The sequence below is a fragment of the Mustela nigripes genome, chromosome 13 (genome assembly GCF_022355385.1).
Source record: "Mustela nigripes isolate SB6536 chromosome 13, MUSNIG.SB6536, whole genome shotgun sequence".
Lineage (NCBI taxonomy): Eukaryota > Metazoa > Chordata > Mammalia > Carnivora > Mustelidae > Mustela > Mustela nigripes.
Genome location: NC_081569.1, coordinates 40,401,082 through 40,424,977, shown reverse-complemented (window position 1 = coordinate 40,424,977; position 23,896 = coordinate 40,401,082). Strand labels below are relative to the sequence as shown.

The 23,896-nt window shown below is 33.7% G+C and overlaps 1 protein-coding gene across 7 annotated transcripts in view; it reads left to right on the top strand.

The window, feature by feature from the left end:
• The window catches only part of ICE2 (interactor of little elongation complex ELL subunit 2), a 62,581-nt gene that overhangs the window by 3,559 nt on the left and 35,126 nt on the right, over window positions 1-23,896 (top strand). For 4 of the 7 annotated variants that reach the window (XM_059372051.1, XM_059372049.1, XM_059372050.1 and 1 more), the window contains 6 exons: window positions 6,282-6,543; window positions 7,608-7,727; window positions 18,927-19,064; window positions 19,646-19,762; window positions 20,123-20,282; window positions 21,108-21,289. In XM_059372051.1, the coding sequence (XP_059228034.1) occupies window positions 6,282-6,543; window positions 7,608-7,727; window positions 18,927-19,064; window positions 19,646-19,762; window positions 20,123-20,282; window positions 21,108-21,289 (979 nt within the window). Of the gene's footprint in view, window positions 1-1,202; window positions 1,754-6,281; window positions 6,544-7,607; window positions 7,728-18,926; window positions 19,065-19,645; window positions 19,763-20,122; window positions 20,283-21,107; window positions 21,290-23,896 lie in introns of those variants that run through there. The other 3 variants (XM_059372054.1, XM_059372052.1, XM_059372053.1) reach the window with 3 other exon arrangements.

Here is a 23,896-nt window from a genome sequence, read left to right as displayed (position 1 = left end):
TTAAACATTCAAATTCTAAAAATGTAAAAATTTAAAAATGGAAGAATCCAGTACCCAAGGATGACTGGTCTTTGGTATATGTGTATTTATATATATAGATATATATATTAACAAATCTTTTTAGACCTTTATCCACACAGATATAAAAACAAAAATGAGATCATACTATAAATAATGTAAAATACTATAAAACTGTTTTGCAGTTTGCTTTTTTCATTTAAAATAATATTTCATGTATCTTTCCATGCCTCTATATATAGCTTAATCTTAATTGTTCGTAATACTTTATTATATAGATATATTTTTAACTTACTTAGCTAGTCTGATATTGCAAAATGTGTTCCTCTTTTTTGTAATTATAATAATGCATTGAAATTTTGTAATAATTTTTATAAGATAATTTCATAGAAATTGAGTTCAATCAGATGGCATAAGCATTTTATATTTTAATAGATACTGCTCAATTTCCATGGATTTTTTTCCTCTCTGGTATGAGCATGCCTATTGAATGATAATTTTCCCTTCTTACTGCTTGCTTGCCTGTAACATCTCTTTCCTTTGTGATTGGCTATTTCTATTCTGTTGTGGATGAGGTTTGAAACCAATTGGATTTATTAGAATGGACTGTAAATATGCCAAGTGAGGAATGGAAAGCTTCTCTAGAGGAGCTCAACATTTACTTTCATCTTTCTCCATTCATTTTGCAATTGACGAAGCGTATTTCTAGCCTCTGTGTGGAATGGGTCCCCATCTGTTCCTGCCTTCTCAGTACCCTTTCTGTCAATTAGCATCCCTTCCTACTGCTCTATTTTCATTTTTTCTCGATCAGTGTTTAAAGGTGCACAGATTTTTCCTGTCTCAATCCCTGGACTCCGTGTTACTTTCTTACCTCTTCTGTTATTTGTACTTAGATTTCTTGAAAAACTTGTATGTGTTTGCCGGGAGGAAATGAGGGCAAAAAACTATGACATGCAAAAAATGTTTAACAAAATGGCAATAATAGTAAGTCCCTCCCTGTCAATAATTACTTTAAATGAATTAAACTCTCCAGTCAAAAGACAGATTGGGAGAATGGATTAATAAATCATTTGGTTGCACATCTCACTACATTTGCTTTCACTGAACACCCTCCTCTAATCTGGCCTCCACCCTCATTAGTCTACTAAAACTTCCCCTCTCAAGATCATTGGTGGCCTCTCGACTATGAAGATATCTCACTCTCCTAGTTTTATGGTGATGGTGGTATTTCTCAGTCTCCTTTGCCATATTGGCTCATTATACTCCGGAGCTTTTAAGAAATACTGATCTGGCATGGAGCACTGGGTGTTACATGCAACCAACCATGGCAAGAATGGAAAGCTAAATGATGTACTAAAACTATAATGATGTTTGTACAAAAACTAATGATGTACTATATGGTGACTAACAACACTAAAAAAAATTGTTTTTAATAAATAAAAAAGAGAAAAAAAAAGAAATACTGATTTTATACTTTCAACCCATACTTTTGCATCTGAACCTTTAAGGATGTCTGTGGAATCAATTAGTAGACCCCACTGATACTCATTTATAGGTTGTTTCCATTCATTTCTTATTAAAACACTGAGCATCCTTTTTATATATATGCTGGTATTAAGTAGGATAAATTCCTATAAGAGAAAATAAGTATATATTTTTTGTTTTGATAGATGCTACCAGAATGCCATTGAAAACATTTTTTAAAAAGGGCTATTTTGATTCATCAGATGAATAAGTAAGTTCACATAAAGGCAAGTAGATGTTGTAAAAAGAAGCGATTTTAAAAGCAACATTCTTGCCTAAGTGCATAATTATATTGTCTTTGCTAATATCACTTATAAAAGGTTGAGTAGATCCCACATAAATGCATCCAAGGATTTTTAAAAATATATTTGTTATTCAACTTGTACCATTTCTTGAGGATAACTTAATTTCTTAAAACTTATTAACAGAAAATTGCCTTTGTTTATTTGAATCAAAGAGTATTACCAATTATAGTATCCTGGAAGATGAGGGTAAAAATGCATGTCTTCACCTTTTTTTGAAAGTAAAATGAACATGTATCTTTAAAAACAGAAAACAAAAACTTGTCACCACTCTATGTTCTTTTATCTCAGCCTTCATCTTTTCAGACTAAATATTTTTAATATTAATCTTCATCCTGTACTGCTTCTTAATTATTTCAGTTCTTAAATTTAGCTCTAGTCAGCATGTCATAAGTATGGGTTATAGTCTGAATTATATAAGGGAGATGACATCTTGCTGGCAATTGCATACAGCTTCTAAAATATTTTCTTCTTAGAATATGCTTTGTTTTTCTTTATATTTCTGTATAGCACAAAATAATTAGTATAATTTACCTTTTAGCATAGAAAAAATAAAGACCTAAGGCACTGATTTCATATGTTTCTAATCTTTTTTGCTCACATTGAATTTTATTAAGTCTTGTTACAGTAAGGAGTGGATTTTCAGATTATTAAATTACAGACATTTAATTTTAACTTGGAAAAATTAGGAAAAATGTAAAATTTTTATTAGTCCTAATTTTGTGTTTTTTTGTGTTCTCTAACATATTTGGGAAAATACTTCTAATTACTCTGCTTTCTACAGTAGGAGGTTTTTATTCAACCCTTCTCCCTCTACTGGAAGGTAAACATTTACCTTTTTTTAAATTAAAGTTTCGATGTAGACACTTATAACTGAATTTTGAGCCAACAATGGGGAAAGTGGCTTCAAATAAAAATTTATGAAATTTTAACATGTTTAATATAAAAAAGTATAAATCAAATTCAGGAGGTATAGGTAGACTTTAGATGTGGGCTAGAAGTACCATTTCCAAATGCTACTTAAAGAAGCAACCCAAATCAGTAGACTTGAAGCATAGGAGACTAAAAGTTTGAATTCTGCCTTTTTTTTTTTTTTAAAGAAACTTTAAGCAAAAAAAGAGAATAGGTGGTTGACAAAATGAGGGGGGAAAACTTCAAACCATCAACTAAAATAAAATATAATGCTGTAAATGTGGATAGAGAAACCCTGTCAGATGCTTTTGGCTTGCACCCTGATGAAGATTTTGACAGCACTGCACTCGGAAATGATCTTGATGTGCTGCCATTTCATTCTTTGCTGAATGTAGCCAATTTAAACTGCTAGAATTTCTTGACATTCCTACTCTGGCATATCTGAGTCAGCATCTTGTTGCTGCAGCAGCTTAATTAAATTTGCCAGTTTGTGCCACAAGGACAGACATGTTCTCATATTCAGAGAGACAGCTGTGAAGCAGTATTGTTAAGAGTTGCGGACACAATACTGTTAGGTTTGAATAGCTCTCAAGACATTTTCTAGTGAGAAATCAATTTGCTGTAATACATTTCTCCCAAGATCAGCAGTTAATATTCATTTTGTTAACCTAAAATATGCTTATTTTTATACAGTTATTGAGAAACTTTAGTAGCTAAGTATGTCTTCTTTCACCTGTATTATTTTCAGAGCCAATCTAAGCTTCCTTACTTTAATTTCCAAAATTCTTTACCCAGTCACTAACCAGCTCTCTTGATTAGTTTTCCATCTTTAGTTTAGCTCTTATAGGGTGGGGTTGGATATTTTGCTTTATTTTAGGGCCTTAAGTTTTATTTTTCTAAGAATCTTGGCACTTTTACCATAATTATTCTAGTATTATAAAGCTGATTTGAAACAAATTATTAGTGGTTTTGGATTGGGCTCACCCTTTGTCCAGACATAGATCTAGATTAATAATTCTCAGCCTTATCAGATCAACACCCTCCCACTTTTCGTAACAAATATTTATGAGAAATAAGATACCTCCTTTGCTAGCCTGAATTAAAATTCATAGGTAATAATAGCCACAGACATTATTTAAAATAATATCTTAGATATATAAATGTGAAATCAAAGGAAATAATTTATATATTTTAATATGTATATGCATAGATACTATTGCACTAGAAGGTATAATGAAGTAGGCAGATGCACCAGCTAAAATGAACAAGGTTGGATTTTTTTTTAAGATTTTATTTATTTGAGAGTGAGTGAGAGCAAGAGAGAGAGAGCATAGGCAGGGGCAGTGGCAGAGGGAAAGGGAGAAGCAGACTCAGCACTGAGCAGGGAGCCCGATGCAGGGCTTGATCATGGGACTCTGGGAACATGACCTGAGCTGAAGGCAAACGGTTAATCAGCTCAGCCACCAAGCACCCCAACAAGGTTGGATTTAAGAAAGGTTAATATAAACGATGCCATAGAAGAATAATAAAAATAAAAGAGAATAAAATGTATTGTTAGGATAAGTAATAACAGACCAGATTTGTTTGTGTATGATTAAAAGAAAGCCTAGGGGTGCCTGGGTGGCTCAGTGGGTTAAGCCTCTGCCATCAGCTCAGGTCCTGATCTCCGTCCTGGGATGGAGCCCCACATGAGGCTCTCAGCTCAGCAGGGAGCGTGCCCCCCCCCACCCCGCCTCTCTGCCTATTTGTGATCTCTGTCAAATAAATAAATAAATAAAATCTTAAAAACAAAAGAGAGAAAGTCTAAAGGAAGCTTTGAAAGTTGTGTAGTATACTCTGATGCATTACATTACTGGCAGATAATATTCCTCACCTCTATTTACATGCCTTTAATTCTCCCTTCTTTTGTAACAACCAAGATACAACCACTGTCTTCTGAAATTCCCTAAAGAAATTTATACTGTCGTATTTCAGAACCATAGCTCTAAGTATTTCTTGCCCCTCCCCGTTATCCCTCCTTTTTTTTTTTTTTTTTAAAGATTTTATTTATTTGATAGAGAGCACAAGCGGGGTGGGGAACAGCAGGCAGAGGAAGAGGGAGAAGCAGGTTCTCTGCTGAGCTGAGCAAAGAGCCTGATGTGGAGCTCCACCTCAGGATCCTGAGATCATGACCCGAGCAGAAGGCAGACGCTTGACTGAGCTACCCAGGGCACCCTTCCCCCCAATTCACTGCTTTTCCCTTCTCTCTCTTAGTCCCCGATCATGTTATCCTAGGATTCTTGGTTACCTATTCAGTAAATTGAGTTTGGAAACCTGAGATCTCCATAGTTAGACTCTATTGATACACATATTTACTTATCTTTCTTCCCTATTCGTTTGTCTGATCTCATTTGATTGTAAAGTTTCAGAGAGTACAGACTGTAGTGTTCCCATATCCAGCATGAGCTGACACATGGTAGTCAGTCACTCATTAAGTATTGATGAACAGGGAATGAAGAATGAACCAGCAGAGCTCCATCTTTCTCATTAGTTTCCCTTCCTCTTGTGTTGCTTACTTTGGAACTAAATCATAGCGAACAGTTACTCTGGTGGAAATTGGAATTATGGAGACCAAAGAAGTTTTGTTTTATGTGTATATGTATTTGTGTATTTTAAAACTTTCTCATTAAAAATGTAGATCACTACAGTTGAAACTAGGAATAGCGACAAATTATGAACAAGATAAGAACTTTGTGTTCATGTATCTTACTATTGTAGAAAGGTGTTTTGGGTTTTCTTTGTTTTTTGGGGTTTTTTTTTTAGAAATTGGGGTATCATTTCATAAATATGGTAACAGGTTCTCAAGTTTCTAAAATCTCCTCTAGTGCATTTCTTTTTGGATAAGCCAGACTTTTTAGGTTCATTCAAACCATAAGGACACTTCCGTGGAGTCAGTCTTGCATGGGTGATGAGGATTGTTCAACTTTTCTAAAACCACTATTGCTTCCATAAAATATGGGATACAGTGTTGGAATTTTCATTTTAAATCTTAAAGTAATTAAGGAAACTAGAAAATTTAGAATCTCAGTGAGTTTGTGAACCTGTAACCTAAGCGTATTCTACTTCTAGTGGCTTTTGTTCACCATATTAACTAATACAGCTTACTGAAGAATTTAAACTTTTGAAAACAACTTGCATTGTAATAAAGGTGAACATGAAATATCTGCAATTATAATTGGCAAGAGCAGTTTTCGTCTGTTGAATAAAGGAGAAAAAGTTCAAATTGAATAACTCGTCTAAGGATTTTGCCTCTTCCTCTCTGTCAGATAATTGAAGGTAAACTTGTAGTGTGATCCTATCCTGCAGAACACTTAATTTACACCAAATGGCTGAACATCAAAATGCAGGTGGCAGAGTAGGATAATAATCCAGAATTTACTATGTTAATCACGCTATATTCTCCCTGGTGATTGAGAATCATGAAGTTCCATGATAGTAATCTTCATGTGAAAAGCACATATTTGTAAATTGTATTTTTTTTTCCAGACGTATAGGAGAAAATTTGAATGCATCAGCAAGTTCTGTAGAAAATGAGCCGGCAGTTAGTTCAGCAACTCAAGCAAAGGAAAAAGTTAAAACCACAGTTGGAATGGTTCTTCTTCCAAAACCAAGAGTTCCTTATCCTCGTTTCTCTCGTTTCTCACAGAGAGAGCAGAGGAGTTATGTGGACTTGTTGGTTAAATACGCAAAAATTCCTGCAAATTCCAAAGCTGTTGGAATAAATAAAAATGACTACTTGCAGTACTTGGTATGTATTCTATTCTTCAGCGTCAGTGAACAATATTTTAACTTTGCTTTCATGTTTTTAGGTGTAGTTGTAGTCACAAAAATGAAAAATTTAAGGAGTTTAATTGACAGAGCATTGGCGCTTTCATTCTTTTGCTGGTTCTTTTATAGTTCAGGCATTTTGCTCTGGTTCTGAGCATATTTCACTCCAGTTCATCTTAAGTACTAGCAGAGCAATTTTACATTGCTTGTTGAACCAATTTTAATTTTTTGTTTGATTACGTTAAGTGGTGGTTTCAAGTTCTCAATTACATAAATGATGCTGTGTTGAACATCTTGGTTGCAGACTCTTTGTTCATATCTATAATTGTTTCCTTAAGATAATTTCTTTAAATTGCCAGATCAAATCTATACATATTTTTCAAGGCTTAGATATTCATGGGTAAATTGTTATGCAAAAAGTTTAAGCCAATTTGTTTATGCCACTATTGCATGAAAGTTTTCTTTAAAAAAGAAAAATCTTCACTAACCCTGGATATTACCTTTTTGCCTCTAATTTGGTATGGAAAAAATGGTGATGCTTTGTTTTATATTAATTTACAGTGCTTACTAATGAAAATAAGTCTTTCCTTATGTTTATAAGCCATTTTTGTTTCTTTCATATCTTGCCTATTCATGTTTTTTGCACATTTTTTTCATTTGGATGTTTGTCTTTTTTATGTTAATTAAGAGCATTCTGTGCAAAAGCTTAATTCCTCAATAAGTAATGTAATATTAGTAATTTGCTCTTCTATTTTTTGTGGCATTAGGTTTTTTTTTTAAATTGAAGCATTGCTGATAGACAAAATCTGTTAGTTTCAAATGTTCCTATAGTTCACTGTGTTCAGCATAGTGATTCAAAATTTGTATACATTGTGAAGTTTTTAATAATAAGTTTGTCATTATTATATAGTAGTGTTTACTCCTTCTCTGATTTCTGTTTTGGATAAGATACTTTTATTAGTCTTTATGTCCAAATTATTTGAGAAGTGGTTGTTTTTAATCAAGCTTCTTATTCCAAGACATGTCTACTTTTTTAAAAATCAGGATATGAAAAAACATGTGAATGAAGAAGTTACTGAATTCCTAAAGTTTTTGCAGAATTCTGCAAAGAAATGTGCACAGGATTATAACATGCTTTCTGAGGATGCTCGTCTTTTCACAGAGGTAAAAAAAAAAACAAAAACATTTATTTAAACTGGCAAGGAATAAGCAATAACAGCATTTTAAAATGGGTGATGCTTCTGCCACAATCATATAAAGATACCAGTATTATCAATTGAGAGATCAAATTGTGTGTCAGTCTTTTATTCAGCATATATTTTAATAAAAATATTAGAACCTCAAAATCATATACACTAGTAGTATATCCATTTTTTTCCTTTTACTGATTGAACTACTAAAATTGAATTATATTTTATTCACATGGATGGTTTGATCTGATGCACTGCTTTCCCTTGTGAGAGAGTGGGTGTTTAAGGCGTGACCTTGGTCCTTAAAAATCTGAATGGTCATTTAATACTTAGTCACATAAATTTGTATTCTTTATCTTCACGGTAACCAGCTACCAAATGGAAGGATTTCAACTGTGAGTTCATTTTTTGATACTTAGATTATTCATGCAAGTGTATTAGCAAAGCATGTACATCGTTATACTTTGTACCCTACCATCATTCAGTGGGCTTAGAAGAAATTCAGAATGCACTACTTAAATGGTAACTATTAATACGTATTATTGTATTAGAATTTTTCTGCCAAAACCAGTATGAATTTTTTTGAAGTCTTGAAAACTAGTCCTATCATATATATTATATAGTGATCAGAGTGTGATCCACTCAACAGTATTGAACTCTGAATGTAAAAATGGTTAAGATGGTAAGTTTCATGTGTATTATACCACAATTCAAAACAAAACAACTGTTACCTATAATTTAGGGGCAGCAGAGGATATTAGTTTTACCGTTTTTTATATATATTTTAAGGTGAAATTTTGCTGTTAATATGAACCAGAAGAATGATTCTTCTAAATAAAAGGAATTGCATTTTTATTTTCTCTGAACCTGCACATGATACACTCAAACCAAGTGTCATATTTTTCTGTATGGAAAAGGAATTGTAGCTGTTCCTATTTTAATAGTGCCTTTGAAGGGATGAGAATGCTGATTTTAAAACTAAGGCACATCCCCTCATGTCACTGGTTTAAAATGTTTTCTCAGTTCACCCAGAAAGAGAGGGTCTTGGGACACCTGAGTGGCTCAGTGGGTTAAGCCTCTGCATTCAGCTCAGGTCATGATGTCAGGGTCCTGGGATCGAGCCCCGCATCAGGCTCTCTGCTCAGTGGGGAGCCCGTTTACCCCTTTCTCTCTACCTGCCACTCTGCCTACTTGTGACCTCTCTGTCAAATAAATAAAATCTTAAAAAAAAAAAAAAGGGAAGAAAGAAAGAAAGGGTCTTTATAAAGTTGTGCAATGCCCTATATGATCACACTCCCTCAATCCCCTGACCCCAGCCCAGCTTGCATCATCTTCTACATACCTCCCTCTCTGTTTGCTCCAGCCTCCTGACCTCTTTGTGTTACTTGAATATTCCAAGCATGGTCCTGCTTTAAGGCCTTTATAGGCTCTTCCCATCTTTCTGGCAAGCTTTTCCCCAGATAAGTCCATGGATTAGTTCCTTGATTTAAGTCTCTCTGTTCAGATGCCAACTATCAATTAGGATATCCCTAATTACCTTGTAACAAATAGCATCACTTTCAAGGTTCCCTTTACCATGCTTTATTCTTTTTTATTGTCTTTCTCCATAACACCTATATATAAGTGCTTTTTAGTGCACTGCTGTGTTCCTAATGACTAAATATGCCTGACACACAATACATTCTCAAGTGCTCGTTGTAATTATTTAGCAAATATGAAAGTGTTCACTAACAAAGTACATTATTTGATAGCTAACAATCAGCATTGTCTTATTTTTAGTCACATTGACTTGGCAGTATATTTTGTCCAATTTACATCTCCACCCTAAAGGTTCACTGATATTTTTCTGATTTTTTTTAGTGTTTTAAATTTTTAATTTTATATTATGAAATGCTGTATATTTTAGAAAAGTATAAAGAATGAATATATACAGCTTAACACATAATTATATAGTGAACACCTATGTAGCTGTCTTCCAAGTCAAGAAATAAAACATTCCCAGTAACCCAGAAGCTCCCTCTGTCCCTCCTAATAATAACATTGTCCCTTTGTGAAGAAGTAATCACTGTCACAAGTGTGGTGTTGATAATGTCCATGCACTTTTTTGGTAGTTCTTTGAGCCCACTTTTGCCTGCCTTTGAGTTTTATGTGAACAGAATTCTTCCTTCACTCATTATGTTTGTGAGATTTAACTGCATATAAGTTTGTAGTTATAGTTCATTCATTTTCATTTCTGTGCAGTATTACTGCACAGAATAAACTGCAGTTTATTTTGTTGATCAAAGTTTGAGTTGTTTCCTTTTTGGAGCTTTTCTAAGCAGTGCTCCTATGAAAGTTCTCATACATCTCTCTTGTAATGGAATTGTTGAGTCCTAGAGTATATGCATATCTTCAACGTTAGTAAATGTCCAGCTATTTTCCAAAGGGTTGCACCATTTTGCAGTCTGCCTGTGAGAGTTTTGTTGGTCCTTATGAGGATATTAACTTGAGGAAGTTAAAACTTACGTAGTGGTCATTTCAGTTTTAGGCAATCTAGAGGATATGGTATTATATATGTAATAAGACTTTGCATCTTTTCATATGCTAATTGATTATTTCTTATGGATCAGTTGTTCAAATTTTGCCCTATATTCTACTGGATTTTCTTTTTGTTGTTGATATGTGGGAGTTCTTTCAAATTTTATGGGTTATGTATGTTGGAAACTTTTTCTTTTATTTGATTAAATGGTCTCTTTTAATCTACAAGTTCCCCCTCCATTCCTTTCTTTTCCTTAAACTTCATCTTTGTAGGGGCACCCCGGTGGCTCAGTGGGTTGATCCTCTGCCTTCGGCTCAGATCATGATCTTGGGGTCCTGGGATCAGGCCCCATGTTGGGCTCTCTGTTCAGCGGGGAGCCTGCTTTCTCTTCTCTCTGCCTGCCTCTCTGCCTACTTGTGATCTGTCAATTAAATAAATAAAATCTTTTTTTTTTTTTTTTTAAGATTTTATTTATTTATCAGAGAGAGAGAGGGGGAGAGAGTGAGCACAGGCAGACAGAATGGCAGGCAGAGGCAGAGGGAGAAGCAGGCTCCCTGCTGAGCAAGGAGCCTGATGTGGGACTCGATCCCAGGACGCTGGGATCATGACCTGAGCCGAAGGCAGCTGCTCAACCAACTGAGCCACCCAGGCGTCCCATAAATAAATAAAATCTTTAAATAAAAACAAACAAACTTCGTCTTTCTAAGAACTTCAGTCATTTGACCTGTAACATTTCCCATGGTCTAGATTTTGATGATTGCTTATTCACAGTGACATTCAACATGTTCCTCTTTTCTCTGTATTTCTTACAAATTGTTGTTGGGATCTGGAAGCTTGATCAGAATTAGTCTTTGCTAAATGGGTTCAACACATAGATGTTATGTTCTTTAATCAGGTGGCACGTATATCTGGTTGTTTCTTTTTTGTGGTTGCAGCTGTTCATGACCGATGCCTAGATCTATTCATTCACTGGGGTATATAAAAATCGTAGGATTCTAATTGCATAATTTATTATATTTATTGGTTGAAATAATTTTATTAAGATATGTTTTCCCTCATCTGTGTGGTTTCCCATCCATGTAGCAGAAAAAAATGCTAGATTCTTTGCCTTTATATGTCAGTTTTGAAAAAATTGATTCCTTCTTCTACAATGTTGATCAGTGTTTTCTTTTTTAAAAATATGGGTTTGAGTCCACTGTAATTACTCTTTTTGAAGCTCAAATAATGCCAGCTTTAGCCAGTGACTACTCTTCATACAGATTTTGAGTCTTTTTGAATCACTGTGGTAGTCTTTAGGGCTTGTTATGTACATTTCCTTTCTCAGCTCTGGTATCACCAATTCTCCAGAGCCTTTTGTTTCTTTCATAGGCAAGTGGTATTTCAAGACTTCAGTCTGGGTAACTGGGGATGCTCATTGCTCCTGGATTGATCATTGTTTTTGAGAATATTTTAGTCAATGGAGCTAGAAAATACTTATTTAAAGAAAAAATACTACATGTATCTCACTTATTTATACCACATTATACTCATAACAATCTTAGAATAATATTTCTAGTACTGTCAAGCAATAGGATACTCAAAATAGTTTGGAAAAGTTTTTTTTATATGTTCTCCCTATTCTCCCCTAATTTTTTTTTAATAATTTTTTATTTTTTATAAACATATATTTTTATCCCTAGGGGTATAGGTCTGTGAATCGCCAGGTTTACACACTTTGCTTTTTTTTTTTTTTAAAAAAAGTAAAGTTTTGACCTCAGGTTTCATCTTTCTTCCTGTTGATGACCGTAGTCACACCCATGCAGTTTTTCATTTTTCATATTTTTATTTAAATTCTTGTTAGTTAACATAGAGTAAGCATTGGTTTCAGGAGTAGGATTTAGTCATCTGTCACTTACATATAACACCCAGTGCTCATCATTACAAGTTCCCTCCTCAATGTCCATCACCCATTTAGCGCATCTCCCACCATCTCCCTCCATCAGCTCTGTTTGTTTTCTATCATTGAATTTCTCATGGTTTGTTTCCCTTTCTCTTTCCTTTTCCCCATATGTTTACCTGTTTTGTTTCTTAAATTCTACATATAAATGAAGTCATATGGTATTGTCTTTTTCTGATTTATTTCACATAGCATAATATACTTTATCTCCATCTGCATTGTTGCAAATGACAAGATTTCATTCTTTTTGATGACCAAGAAGTATTCCTTTATGTGTGTATAGTATATATGTGTGTATATATACATATATACGTGTGTGTGTCTGTGTATCTTTATATATACACACACACACCACATTTTCTTTATCCATTCATGAGTCGATGGATACTTGTGTTCTTTCCATAGTTTGGCTGTTGTTGATAATGCTGCTGTAAACGTCAGGGCACATATACCCCTTCAAATATGTATTTTTGTATCCTTTTGGTAAATACCTAGTTTATAATTACTGGATCCTAGGATAGTTCTATTTTTAACTTTTTGGTGAACCTCCATACTGTCTTCCAGGGTGGCTGCACCAGTTTGCATTCCCAAATACTAGTAATCTTTTATATTTTAACAACCTCGTGGGTGTGTAGTGGTGTCGCATTATGGCTCTAGTTTGCATTTCCCTAATGAGTGATGATGTTTTAAAATCTTTGGCTGATTTTATTGTTTTTTTTTTTAAATATATTTTTTAAAGATTTTATTTATTTATTTGACAGAGAGAAAGAGATCACAAGTAGACAGAGGGGCGGGAAGAGGGGGAGGGGGAAGCAGGCTCCCCACTGAGCAGAGCGCCTGATGCAGGGTTCGATCCCAGTACTCAGATCATGACCTGAGCCAAAGGCAGAGGCTTAACCCACTGAACCACCCAGGTTCCCCTATTGGTTTATATTTTTATTGAGTCTTGAAATCTTTATATATTCTGAATACAAGTCTATTATATATGTAGTTTTCTCCAGTTTGTGATGTGTTTTTTAATGTTTTTAAGAGTTTCAACAAAATTTTAATTTTAATGAAGTCTCATTTTTCAAAATGTTTTATGGTTGGTGCTTTTATGTGTTTTAGTATAGAAATCTTTGCTGACCCCAGGTGGTTCCCATCTGGGATCACTTTTACTTTTACCCCTGCCCCATGGATTTTAGCAATGTCTGGAGACATTTTTTGTTGTCACAAGTGCCCAAATGCTGCTGGTATTTATGGGCTAGAGGCCAGGGATGTACTAAGCATCAGCAATGCACATGACATCTCCCACAACAAAGAATTATCCAGCCCAAAGTGTCGGTAATGCTTGTGTTGAGAAACCCTGATCTAGAGGTTTTGTAGTTTTAACTTTACTATGGAACTTCATTTCAAGTTTTTATATTACAAGATGTGAGGTTTGGATCAAAGTTCATTCTTCTTTCATATGGATATCTAGTTCGAGCCTAGTAATTCTCACCTGAGAGTGATTTTTGCCTCTCAGAGGACATTTGATAATGTCTGGAGACATTTTTGGTTGTCAAAACTGAGGAAGGAGTACTTCCAGCATCTGGTGGGTAGAGCCGAGAATGTTGCTAAATATCCTTCAGTGTTTGGGACAGCCCCCCATCACAGCATCATCTGGTCCAAAATGTGGAAAGTACCAATATTGAGAAACTCTGCCTAGCACTGTTGGTTGAAAAAGCTATTTTTTCCCTCATTGAATTGCCTTGTCACCAATGATATGTGTGTGGGTCAATTTCCTGACTCTGTTTTATTTCATTAATCTATAAATCTATCTTCATGCCACTACCACCTAGGCTTGTAAGATTTGAAACCATGTGAGGAAAGTCCTGCAACTTTGTTCTTTTTAAAAATTGTTTTGATTCTTTTATGCCTTTGCATTTCCATTTGGAATCCACTTGTTAATTTCTACAGGAGAGTTAGTTGAGATTTCAATAGGATTTCTTCCCATTCTGTGGAGTTTGTATTTTACAAGTATCTTTTAAAATAGTGCTTAGCTTTATTGCCTTTCTTCCCTTTCTTTTTAAATAAAATCTGACATCTCTTGTCTTTTAACTAGAAAGATTAGTTATTTACATTCCTTATGATAATTAACATGCATGGACTTGTGATTTCATTTGTCTTTTTCTAAAATTCTAATTTTACTTCTTTTGAGATGATTGAATCCTTCTTCTTTTCTTCTCCTTATTGAGTTGGAATTTATTCTTTTTCTCTTCTCCTAATGGTTACCCTTGAATTTTTACAGTGACCCCCCCCCCCCCCCATTGAATTGCCTGTCGTTGGTATATGGGGCAGTTTCCTGGTTCGATTCTGTTTCTATTAGTCTAGGTATCTACAGAGACTGTAGAGCATTTTGACTTTCATCCATCCCTTCTGACTGATGTTATTTAATGCTGTCTTTTTTAAACCTATTATGTAAACCTGTTATTATATGAACAGTGTTTTAATTTATCTACAAATTCTGACAATTTTTAGCTACCCATTTCTTCTTCTCAAATATATATTCTGAGATCATCCTTACTGTTCCTGAAATGCTTTGTGTCCTAGATGTTGCTTTGATGACTGTCTCTTGGTGATGAACAATCTTTAGGTTTATCTGAAAACACTTTTATTTTGCTCTCTTTCTTATATGATAGTTTTGCTCCATACATAATTCTAAGTTGACTGAGTTTTGTTTCTCAATCTGAAGATTTAATTCTGCTTTTCCTGGCTTCTGTTTTTGAAAAGTGCATCATCTGTTTATCCTTTCTTTTAGGGAATCTGTCTTTTCTCTCTGACTGCTCTTTATTTTTGGCATTTAATAGTTTCACTACAATGTTGGTTCATTATGTTTCTTGTATCTGTATATTCCTATCCTTTATCAGTTCTGGAAAATTCTCAGCCATTTTCTGTTATTGCTTCTCCTTCATTTTCTCAACTCTGTCTTTCTGGGATTCCCATATTCCCTTGGTTAGACCGCAGTCTGTCTTCCATTCTGTCCTCCACCCCATCTACCTCTCTCCCTCTTTTAACTGTGGTATATAAGTAAGATAAAATTGTAACCATTTTTAAGGACAGTTGAATAGCATAAAATACTTTTTATACTGTCATAAATAAAATTCTACCATCCACCTTTAGAACTTTCTCATCTTCCCAAGCTGAAACTCTCTACTCATTAAATAATAACTCATCATTCCCTTTTATCCCCAGTCCCTGGAAACCACCATTCTACTTTCTAGCTCTATGAATTTGACTTTTTTAGGTACCTCACATAAGTAGAGTATTTCTCCTTTTGTGATTTCTATTTATTTTATATTTATATATTTATTTTATTATTTATTTGTTTATATTTATTTATTATATTACTTAGCGTAGTATATTCTTCATGTTTCAACCATGTTGTAGTATGTGTATTTCCTTCCCTTTTTTAGAATTTATTTTTAATTGTGGTGAAATACACATAACTTAAAATTCGCTACCTTCAATTATCTTTAAGTGTGCAGTTCAGTAATATTAAGTACATTCATATTGTTATATAGCCCATCTCCAGAATCTTTGCACCTTGCAAAACTAAGACTCTTTACCCAATTCTGAACAGTTTCTGCTAACAACACTTTTGATACCAAATACTTGTTTGGTTCCCCACCGCCACCCCCAACTCCAACCAGTTCTCCCAACTCTCTGGAAGGCAGCTATTCTCACCATTATCCACCAATACAAGTTCTCCAACTCTCTAATAGTAGGCTTAGGGTTCCCATGACCTCTTCCTCTGGTTTAGTAATTTGCTACAGAACTCAGGAAGATACTTTACTTACTATTTCTAGTTTATTATAAAGGATACAACTCAGGAACAGCCAATGGAAGAAGAGAGAGATGCATAGGGCAAGAAATGGGGGAAGGGGCACAGAGCTTCTATGCCTTCTCCAGGCATATCACCCTCCCAGTACCCATGTGTTCACTAACCTTGGAGCTCTCTGAACCCCGTAAGTTTAGGGATTTTTTAGGAGTCTTTGTTTCCTAGGCATGATTGATTAAATTATTGGCTGTTGGTGATTAAGTCAATCTCCAGCCCTGTAATCATACCCTGGACTTTCTGGCATCTGCCACCCACTCTGAAGTTATATAGAAGCCATGAGTCATCTCATTAGCAAACAAAAGGTATTCATTCTTGTCACTCCAGAAATTTCTAGGGTTTTAGTGCCCTGTGTTAGGAACCAAGGACAAAGACCAAATATGTATTTTTTATTTTATTGCATCCATTAAAAAATAACTCTCAATTCCCACCACTCCCAGTTTATACCAACTACTATTCTACTTTCTGTGAATTTTGATCTTCTCTAGGTAACCCCATATAATTGAAATTTATGGTATTTGTCTCTTTTTTTAAACCTATTATTTATGATATATTTTACTTAAAAATAATTCTACTTTCTGTGAATTTTGATCTTCTCTAGGTAACCCCATATAATTGAAATTTATGGTATTTGTCTCTTTTTTAAACCTATTATTTATGATATATTTTACTTAATGTAATGTCTTTAAGATTCACCCATGTTCTAGCATTTTTCTAAATTCCCTTCCTTTTTAAGGCTGAATACATATTCCATTGTATGTATTTGGACATTTTGCTTATCCGTTCATCCATTGATGGTTACTCTGGTTCCTTCCATTTTTTGGCAGTTGTGAATAACCCTGCTTTGAACATGGGTGTGCAAATACAGTTCAGATCTCCGTTTTGTGAGCCTTAAATATAAGAGTCTCATGTTCAGCTCCTTATCTGATCTTCCAACTGGAGGAGGTATTTGACCTCAAGATACCTCTTCTTTTATGCGTTTTCTGCACACAGCCCCTATTTCTTCTCACTCTAGGTGTGTTGAGTTTATTTATTTACTTACAGTCCTTGAGATTCTTTTTGCTTTTTACTATTGGGATTTGAATAGAAGTGCTCTCTCTCTAAAGTATGCCTACTCTATCATACTGCCAGAAGTAGTGTCCATTATGTTTTTACATTTCAAACATGTATAATACCATATTTTTCCTTTTTGACCCAAAATAAAATCTAGCAGAGTCATTTTCACCTTTCTTTGTAATGATAGATCTGTAGTATGTACTTGCATGTGCTTTTGGTGTATTTAGTTTTCAAGATATTTTGAATATTAAATAATGCTTGGTGGTTATTTATTTTATTTTATGGGTTTTATTTATGGGTTTATTTGATGGGAAACAGCCAGAATCTCTTAGCCTTCATAGCTGTTTTTCAAAGACAAATAAATTATTAGTTAAAAAATGATCCTTTAGTTGCTTGATACCTGCCAGTTATGAAATACCTCTAATACAGTAATATATCTGAATATAAGAGTAAAACTGTTAGATTTTTTCCTGTGACTTTCTCTTTCCCTAATTACTGAATTAAGTAATTACTAAGTTAGAAGCACTAACATCCAACACAGTTTTACTAAGAGAGATGTGCGGGCACATATCTAACTAGAATAGTCTCTGTGTCATCTAGTTCTTATATATTGCTTTCTTTTGCATGTGTAGGTTCAAGTTGTTGTTCTTTTAATGGCTGCTATAAGATGGCAATGTGAGGGGAGGAAGTTAACTAATATAAATGAGCAAAGATACTATGTAGATCTGACTGCAGTTGAGATTTTTTAAAACAAACAACTTTTTCATGTTAACCCACATTTGCCTTAGTTGCAAATAATATCCCAAATAAAATACCAAAGTCAGCATTGAAAAGAATGGATAGAGGGGGAAAATGTGAAAGACAACAGGGAATGAGGATTAAGGAAGGGGAGAAGAGGATGTGAGATTAGATGAAAAGACACTGGAGTAAAGTTAATAATTTGTAACTTAATAAATTTTATAAATGTCTGAAAGGAAAGAGGATATAAAGATTACAAAGATATGCTTATTGCTAATTTAATTTTGTGATATAAAGTAAATTCTAAAAGCTTCAGATTAGATTCATTGACAGGAAAAATTCATTGACAAGAAAAAATATGTTTCTTAGAAGATGATATACATATGTTTTTAATTATAACCCCACTCCTACCCAAAATCACTCTGCACCTTTGAGTTATTTACATATTATCACAATATCATGTATTCTGCTTGAGTAAAGCTGTGAATTTTATTTCCTTACCTCCTGGTAAGTTATTAGTATTTTGAAAAGTTTGGAGAGATAAAAATACTAAATACTCCATCATTTAATTAGTTTTGACATTGTTATTTATTTTTTTAGATTGTAGATTAGGGTGATTTCTTGGATAACTACTTGGTTAATTCTTTGTGCTTGGGAATATTTTTAGTGTATTAAACTTATTTATTTCTAATTAGTCATATATCTGCTTTTATTGCAAGATAATGTGTTAAAATTTTCATGTGGCTTTATTTCCTTGACAGTTTCTTAAATAGCACAGAAAATATGATGCATCTTTTCTATTTAATTTTAAATTTTAATACTATTGCTAATTTTAGTATTATTAAATACCAATCATTTAAGAAATTAGGTTAAAAAGAATTATTATGAAAATAAGAGAGTAACTCAAGTAAGGAATATACATTATGCTTGGATTATTAGAAGTTTGATTAATGAAATGAGACTAATATTCATAATGAATAATTATATAGTCACATGTAACTAAGTTACTTTTGTTGTATTATTAGGAAAATATGGTTCAAATGAATTTCTCTTCATTTTTATTTCCTAGCAAATTTTAAGAGCTTGTATTGAACAAGTGAAAAAGTATCCAGAGTTCTATACTCTTCATGAAGTCACAAGCTTAATGGGATTCTTCCCATTCAGAATAGAAATGGGATTAAAGTTAGAAAAAACTCTTCTCGCATTGGTAAGGTTTACCAGTGAAGGTATAAACTTATTTTGTCTGAAACATCACCTATATTTCAGGTGGACAAGATATATGTTTAGGTTTTGAACAGTAATGAGCTGTAACTTCTAAAAATGCAATGCAAATGTGTTTATTTTATAGATATTAGTACTTGATATATATATTTTTTAAATGTCACTACCAACTTTATTTCTTGGTTTTCTTTTCTTCATTTCTTATGTTTCTTCATGTTCCAAAGTACAGCAGGGAACCTTTTTTCTTTCAAATTATTTTACTCAAAATCACTGGAAGTAAGTTTGTATAGAGAGGATATTTTAGAGTTTCTGTTATATTTGTACCTTATAAAATGAAAGGTTAGAATGTAAAGTGGTAAGGAAAATGGCATGGCATCCTTGTCTTGAACCTTTTAAAAAACAAAAACCAAAAACACATGTAGGCTATCAAGCAAAATCATTGAAGTCATGGCTTTTAAGAAGTTTTTAGAGTGGAGAATTTTAAGAGTTTCATATGATGAAAAGATACTTTTCTTAGGGAAAAAAATACATGTGATATTTGCAATAAGAGATTCCCTTTTTTCTTAGGGCAGTGTAAAATATGTGAAAACTGTATTTCCCTCAATGCCTGTGAAGTTGCAGCTCTCAAAAGATAACATATCTACCACTGAGACACCAGAAAAAACAGCTGCAGCTATGCATTATGTAAGTAGGAAAGTACTTTTGGATTTTCCCGAGTAATCTTCTGTACCTCATAAAGTACATATGATCTTACTGTTCTAAAGTCCCCTTCTTGGGGTGTCTGGGTGGCTCTGCCAGTTAAGCATCTGCTTTTAGCTGGGGTCTTGATCTCAGGGTCCTGGGATCGAGCCCCATGTCGTGCTCCCTATTCCACTTCCCTACTCCCCCAGCTCATGCTTTCTTGTTCTCTCTCTCTTTCAAATAAATAAAATCTTTAAAAAAAAAAAAAAGTCACCTTCTTAAATGTCTTCCTTCTTTTCAGTACATCATCAAAGAAATTTTCAATAAATATAATGAAGTAACAAGTTATGTGTTGTTTTTCAGGATATTAGTAAAGATCCAAATGCAGAGAAGCTTGTTTCAAGATATCACCCTCAGATAGCTCTAACCAGTCAATCATTATTTACATTATTAAATAATCATGGACCAAACTACAAGGAACAGTGGGAAATTCCTGTGTGTATTCAAGTAATACCCGTTGCAGGTTTGTGATTTACCATATCAAGTAATAATCTCAAAAGAGGAGTTGGAACAGTTGTATTTCAGCTGTCTAAATATAGGTGGTCATACATTTACATTTAGTAGAACTTTAAATATGTAATACTACTATAGGGTTCATCCTCATATATAAGTAATGAGATATATAAAACTTGTATTCATATTGGGGGAGGTAAGAGAGAAATAGTTAAGGTTTAGGGTACCCCAAAATACATGAAATAATGAAGCTCTGTCTTTCATTGAAATGAAAAGAATGCAATACTTTATTAGACAACCTCAAATGGTGAGTTTCCAAGACTTATTTACTTGTCTGGTATTGGAATTCAGAATTACAACAGGTCTATCCTTGTAAGTATAGGATTGTTTTTCCTTGGCCAGTAAAGTTAATATCTTCTAGAATTCCTATTATTATATGTAACAATTATAGTTAGAATAGAACTATATCTAATAAAATGAAATTACAGATTAGAGTTTAATGTAATATATTCTCTGTGGTTGAATTTCATCACTTTTTGAAAACATAGTCCTGTAAGAACTGAGTAATAATGACAGGTAAAAGTATGGGAAATGAAAAGCAGAAAATCTTTTAAAAAATTTATTAGAGAACATTTTCTCTTCCCGGTCAAATTTTCTCACCCTTATAACTGTAGGGGACATTAAAGATCACAAGTTCAAGGGTGGAATATACATGAGATATGCTACACTTTCTTATGCTCTATTTCTTTATTTGGTGATCTTTCTGTCCTGCATCCGGTTTGTTTTGAAATAGAACTTCTAGAAACTAGCCTCTTTCTTCTGTTTTTGTTTTAAGGTTCAAAACCAGTTAAAGTAATTTATATTAATTCACCACTTCCCCAAAAGAAAATGACAATGAGAGAGAGAAATCAAATCTTCCATGAAGTTCCATTAAAATTCATGATGTCCAAAAACACATCTGTTCCAGTCTCTGCAGTATTTATGGACAAACCAGAAGATTATATGTCTGAAATGGAAGTATGTAATGCTTGCTTTTTCTTTTCTTTTCTTTTTTTTTTTTTTTTAAGGGAATGTTCTTCTTTATCTTTTTGAAGCATAAAGTTTTATTACAAGTCTTTAAATCTAGTAGTTAAAAATAAAGGCTTTAGATTGATACTTAAAATTGAACTCCAGGTCAAGCTAGACTTTAAGCAACTAATTTAACTTCCCTCAACCTCAGTTATCTCCTTTTGTAAAAGAAAGATGATGATATGTACTTCAAAAGACTGTTGTAAGGATTAAGTTTGATATTATATGTAAAATGCTGAGTACAGTCTTTAGTATATATGTAAAAACTTAGTGGTGGTGGTAATCATGATAGTGGTTTTATTTAACTGGCCTCATTCATATTCAAGAGTTTTTAAGTATGAAAAGGAATAGATGAGTTTGATTGGTGCAGAAAAGTATTTGGCCAGACTGTTAATCTTTTTCCATATACTCAGTTGCTGCGTGACCTTAGGCAAGCTTCATAATTTCCCTGTCTCTGGTTTGCTCATCTGTAAAATGGGTTTCATGACAGTACCTAACTCAGGATTATTTGGGATTAAATGAGTTAATACAAGTAAAGCATTTAGGACAATGCCTGGCACTCCATAAATACTATTTTTATTACTTCATGTTTAGACAAAACTTCATTTATTCATTTTACTAATTTAAAAATACTTATTGAGCAGATACTGACCTATGCACTGAGGATACAGTAGTGAATAAAGTCTCTTTTTCTCTCTCAGTTTACATTAGTGATAGAGAATGCAGATAATAAAATTTCAGGGAATAAGCAGTGAGTGATAAATGCTATTCAGGAATATAGAGTAGGCTAAGGGTAAAGAGATGGGAATGAGACTATTTTAAATTGATGACCAAGAAGGTTTTTCCAAGGAGAGAAAATTTGAACAAAGACTTGAGTAAAGTGAAAGAGCAAACAAAATCAGAAAATAAAATGGAAAAACTTTTTAGTTTATTTTATTTATACCTAGGAGCTAATACTATTTTAAGAATATTGGCCTTTTGTGTTCCATATTTGTTTTTCTCTGCTGTTAGCCATTAATTTATTTATGATGTAATATCATAAAGCACTTCCAAAGTTTGAGTTTTCTTTTTTTACATTTTTAAATACTTGGTGTGAGGTGAATGTCAAGAAGTAGCAAGCACTATGAAGAAACATGAAGTAGGTTAAAAGGGATAAAAGTGACAGAGTAGCTTCTTTCTGTAATGGTAAACCGAGTAATTTGGACCTTGACCATTACTAATTACAACTTAAAAAGCTGGATAAAATTTAAAATTTCTTTCTTAGAATCATTGAAGAGCTAACAAGATAGTGAGGACTTACAGGGCTGAGATACTAGAGAAGATCAGAATCCAGAGAGTTAGTCTTAGAGTCATTTTTGTCCTGAATGGATTTGCCATTTCTGAAAGGGCAGCAAAAAATGAACTATGCTTTTGACAGCATCACAAGACTAGGGGGCCAAAAGTCAAAGTTTGATTTTCTACCAAGGGCTTGAACCCTACAGAGCTGCACCCTGGGAGTAAGGGTGAACTAGAAATAAATCCACTTTCTCAGAGATTGTAAATGTTTTCAGGTCTTGAACTTGGATTGAGATGCTTTTGGATTGCTAGTGTCTCTAGACATCTAATAAGAAAAAATGAAAATGATTCTTAGAGGAACATAATGTCATTTTGAGCCATAAATTATTTCTACAGTTAACTCTTTAAATAAAATATCCAGAAAGCATAAGGATAACTGAACTGGATATTGTGAGTAAGAACCATCAGAAACAATGACCAAAGAAATTGACTCATGGAAACATACTGCAATTATCAGTCACAAACTGTTAGCCAGCTCTGTTTAATTATACAGTGTTCAAGGAAATTAAAGCCATGCTTAAAAATTTCAATGAGGAACCAGAAAATTTAAAAGAGATCATAGATTTGAAAAAGAACTAAAGAAAAAATTATCAACTGAAAAATATAGCAACTTAAGAATTTTGTAAATGGGGTTATTCACGCCTTAAATAAAGCTGAAAAGAGAATTGATAAACTGGAAGATGGGTCTGAAAAGACTATCCATAATGAAACAGACAAAAATATAGAAAATAGGGAGAATAGGGCAAGAGATATAGAGCATATAGTGAACATCTAACATATGTGTAGTTTTACCTAGAAGAATAGTATAAAAGAGATAATCAGACCAAAGCAATAGTTGGAAACAAAGAAGAAACCCTTTTTTTTTTTTTTAAGATTTTATTTTATTTGACAGAGAAGGAGAGAGATCACAATTAGGCAGAGAGGCAGGCAGAGAGAGAGGAGGAAGTAGGCTCCCTGCTGAGCAGAGAGCCTAGACTCAGGGCTTGATCCCAAGACCCTGAGATCATGACCTGAGCTGAAGGCAGAGGCTTAATCCACTGAGCCACCCAGGCGTCCCAAAGAAGAAACTCTTAAAAGCCACCAGAAACCAGGTACCTGGGTGGCACAGTTAGTTAAGTGTCCAACTCTTGATTTCAGCTCAGGTAGTGAGTGATCTTAGGGTTATGAGATTGAGCCCTGCATTGGGCTCTGTGCTCAGCTTGGAGTCAGCCTGAGACTCTC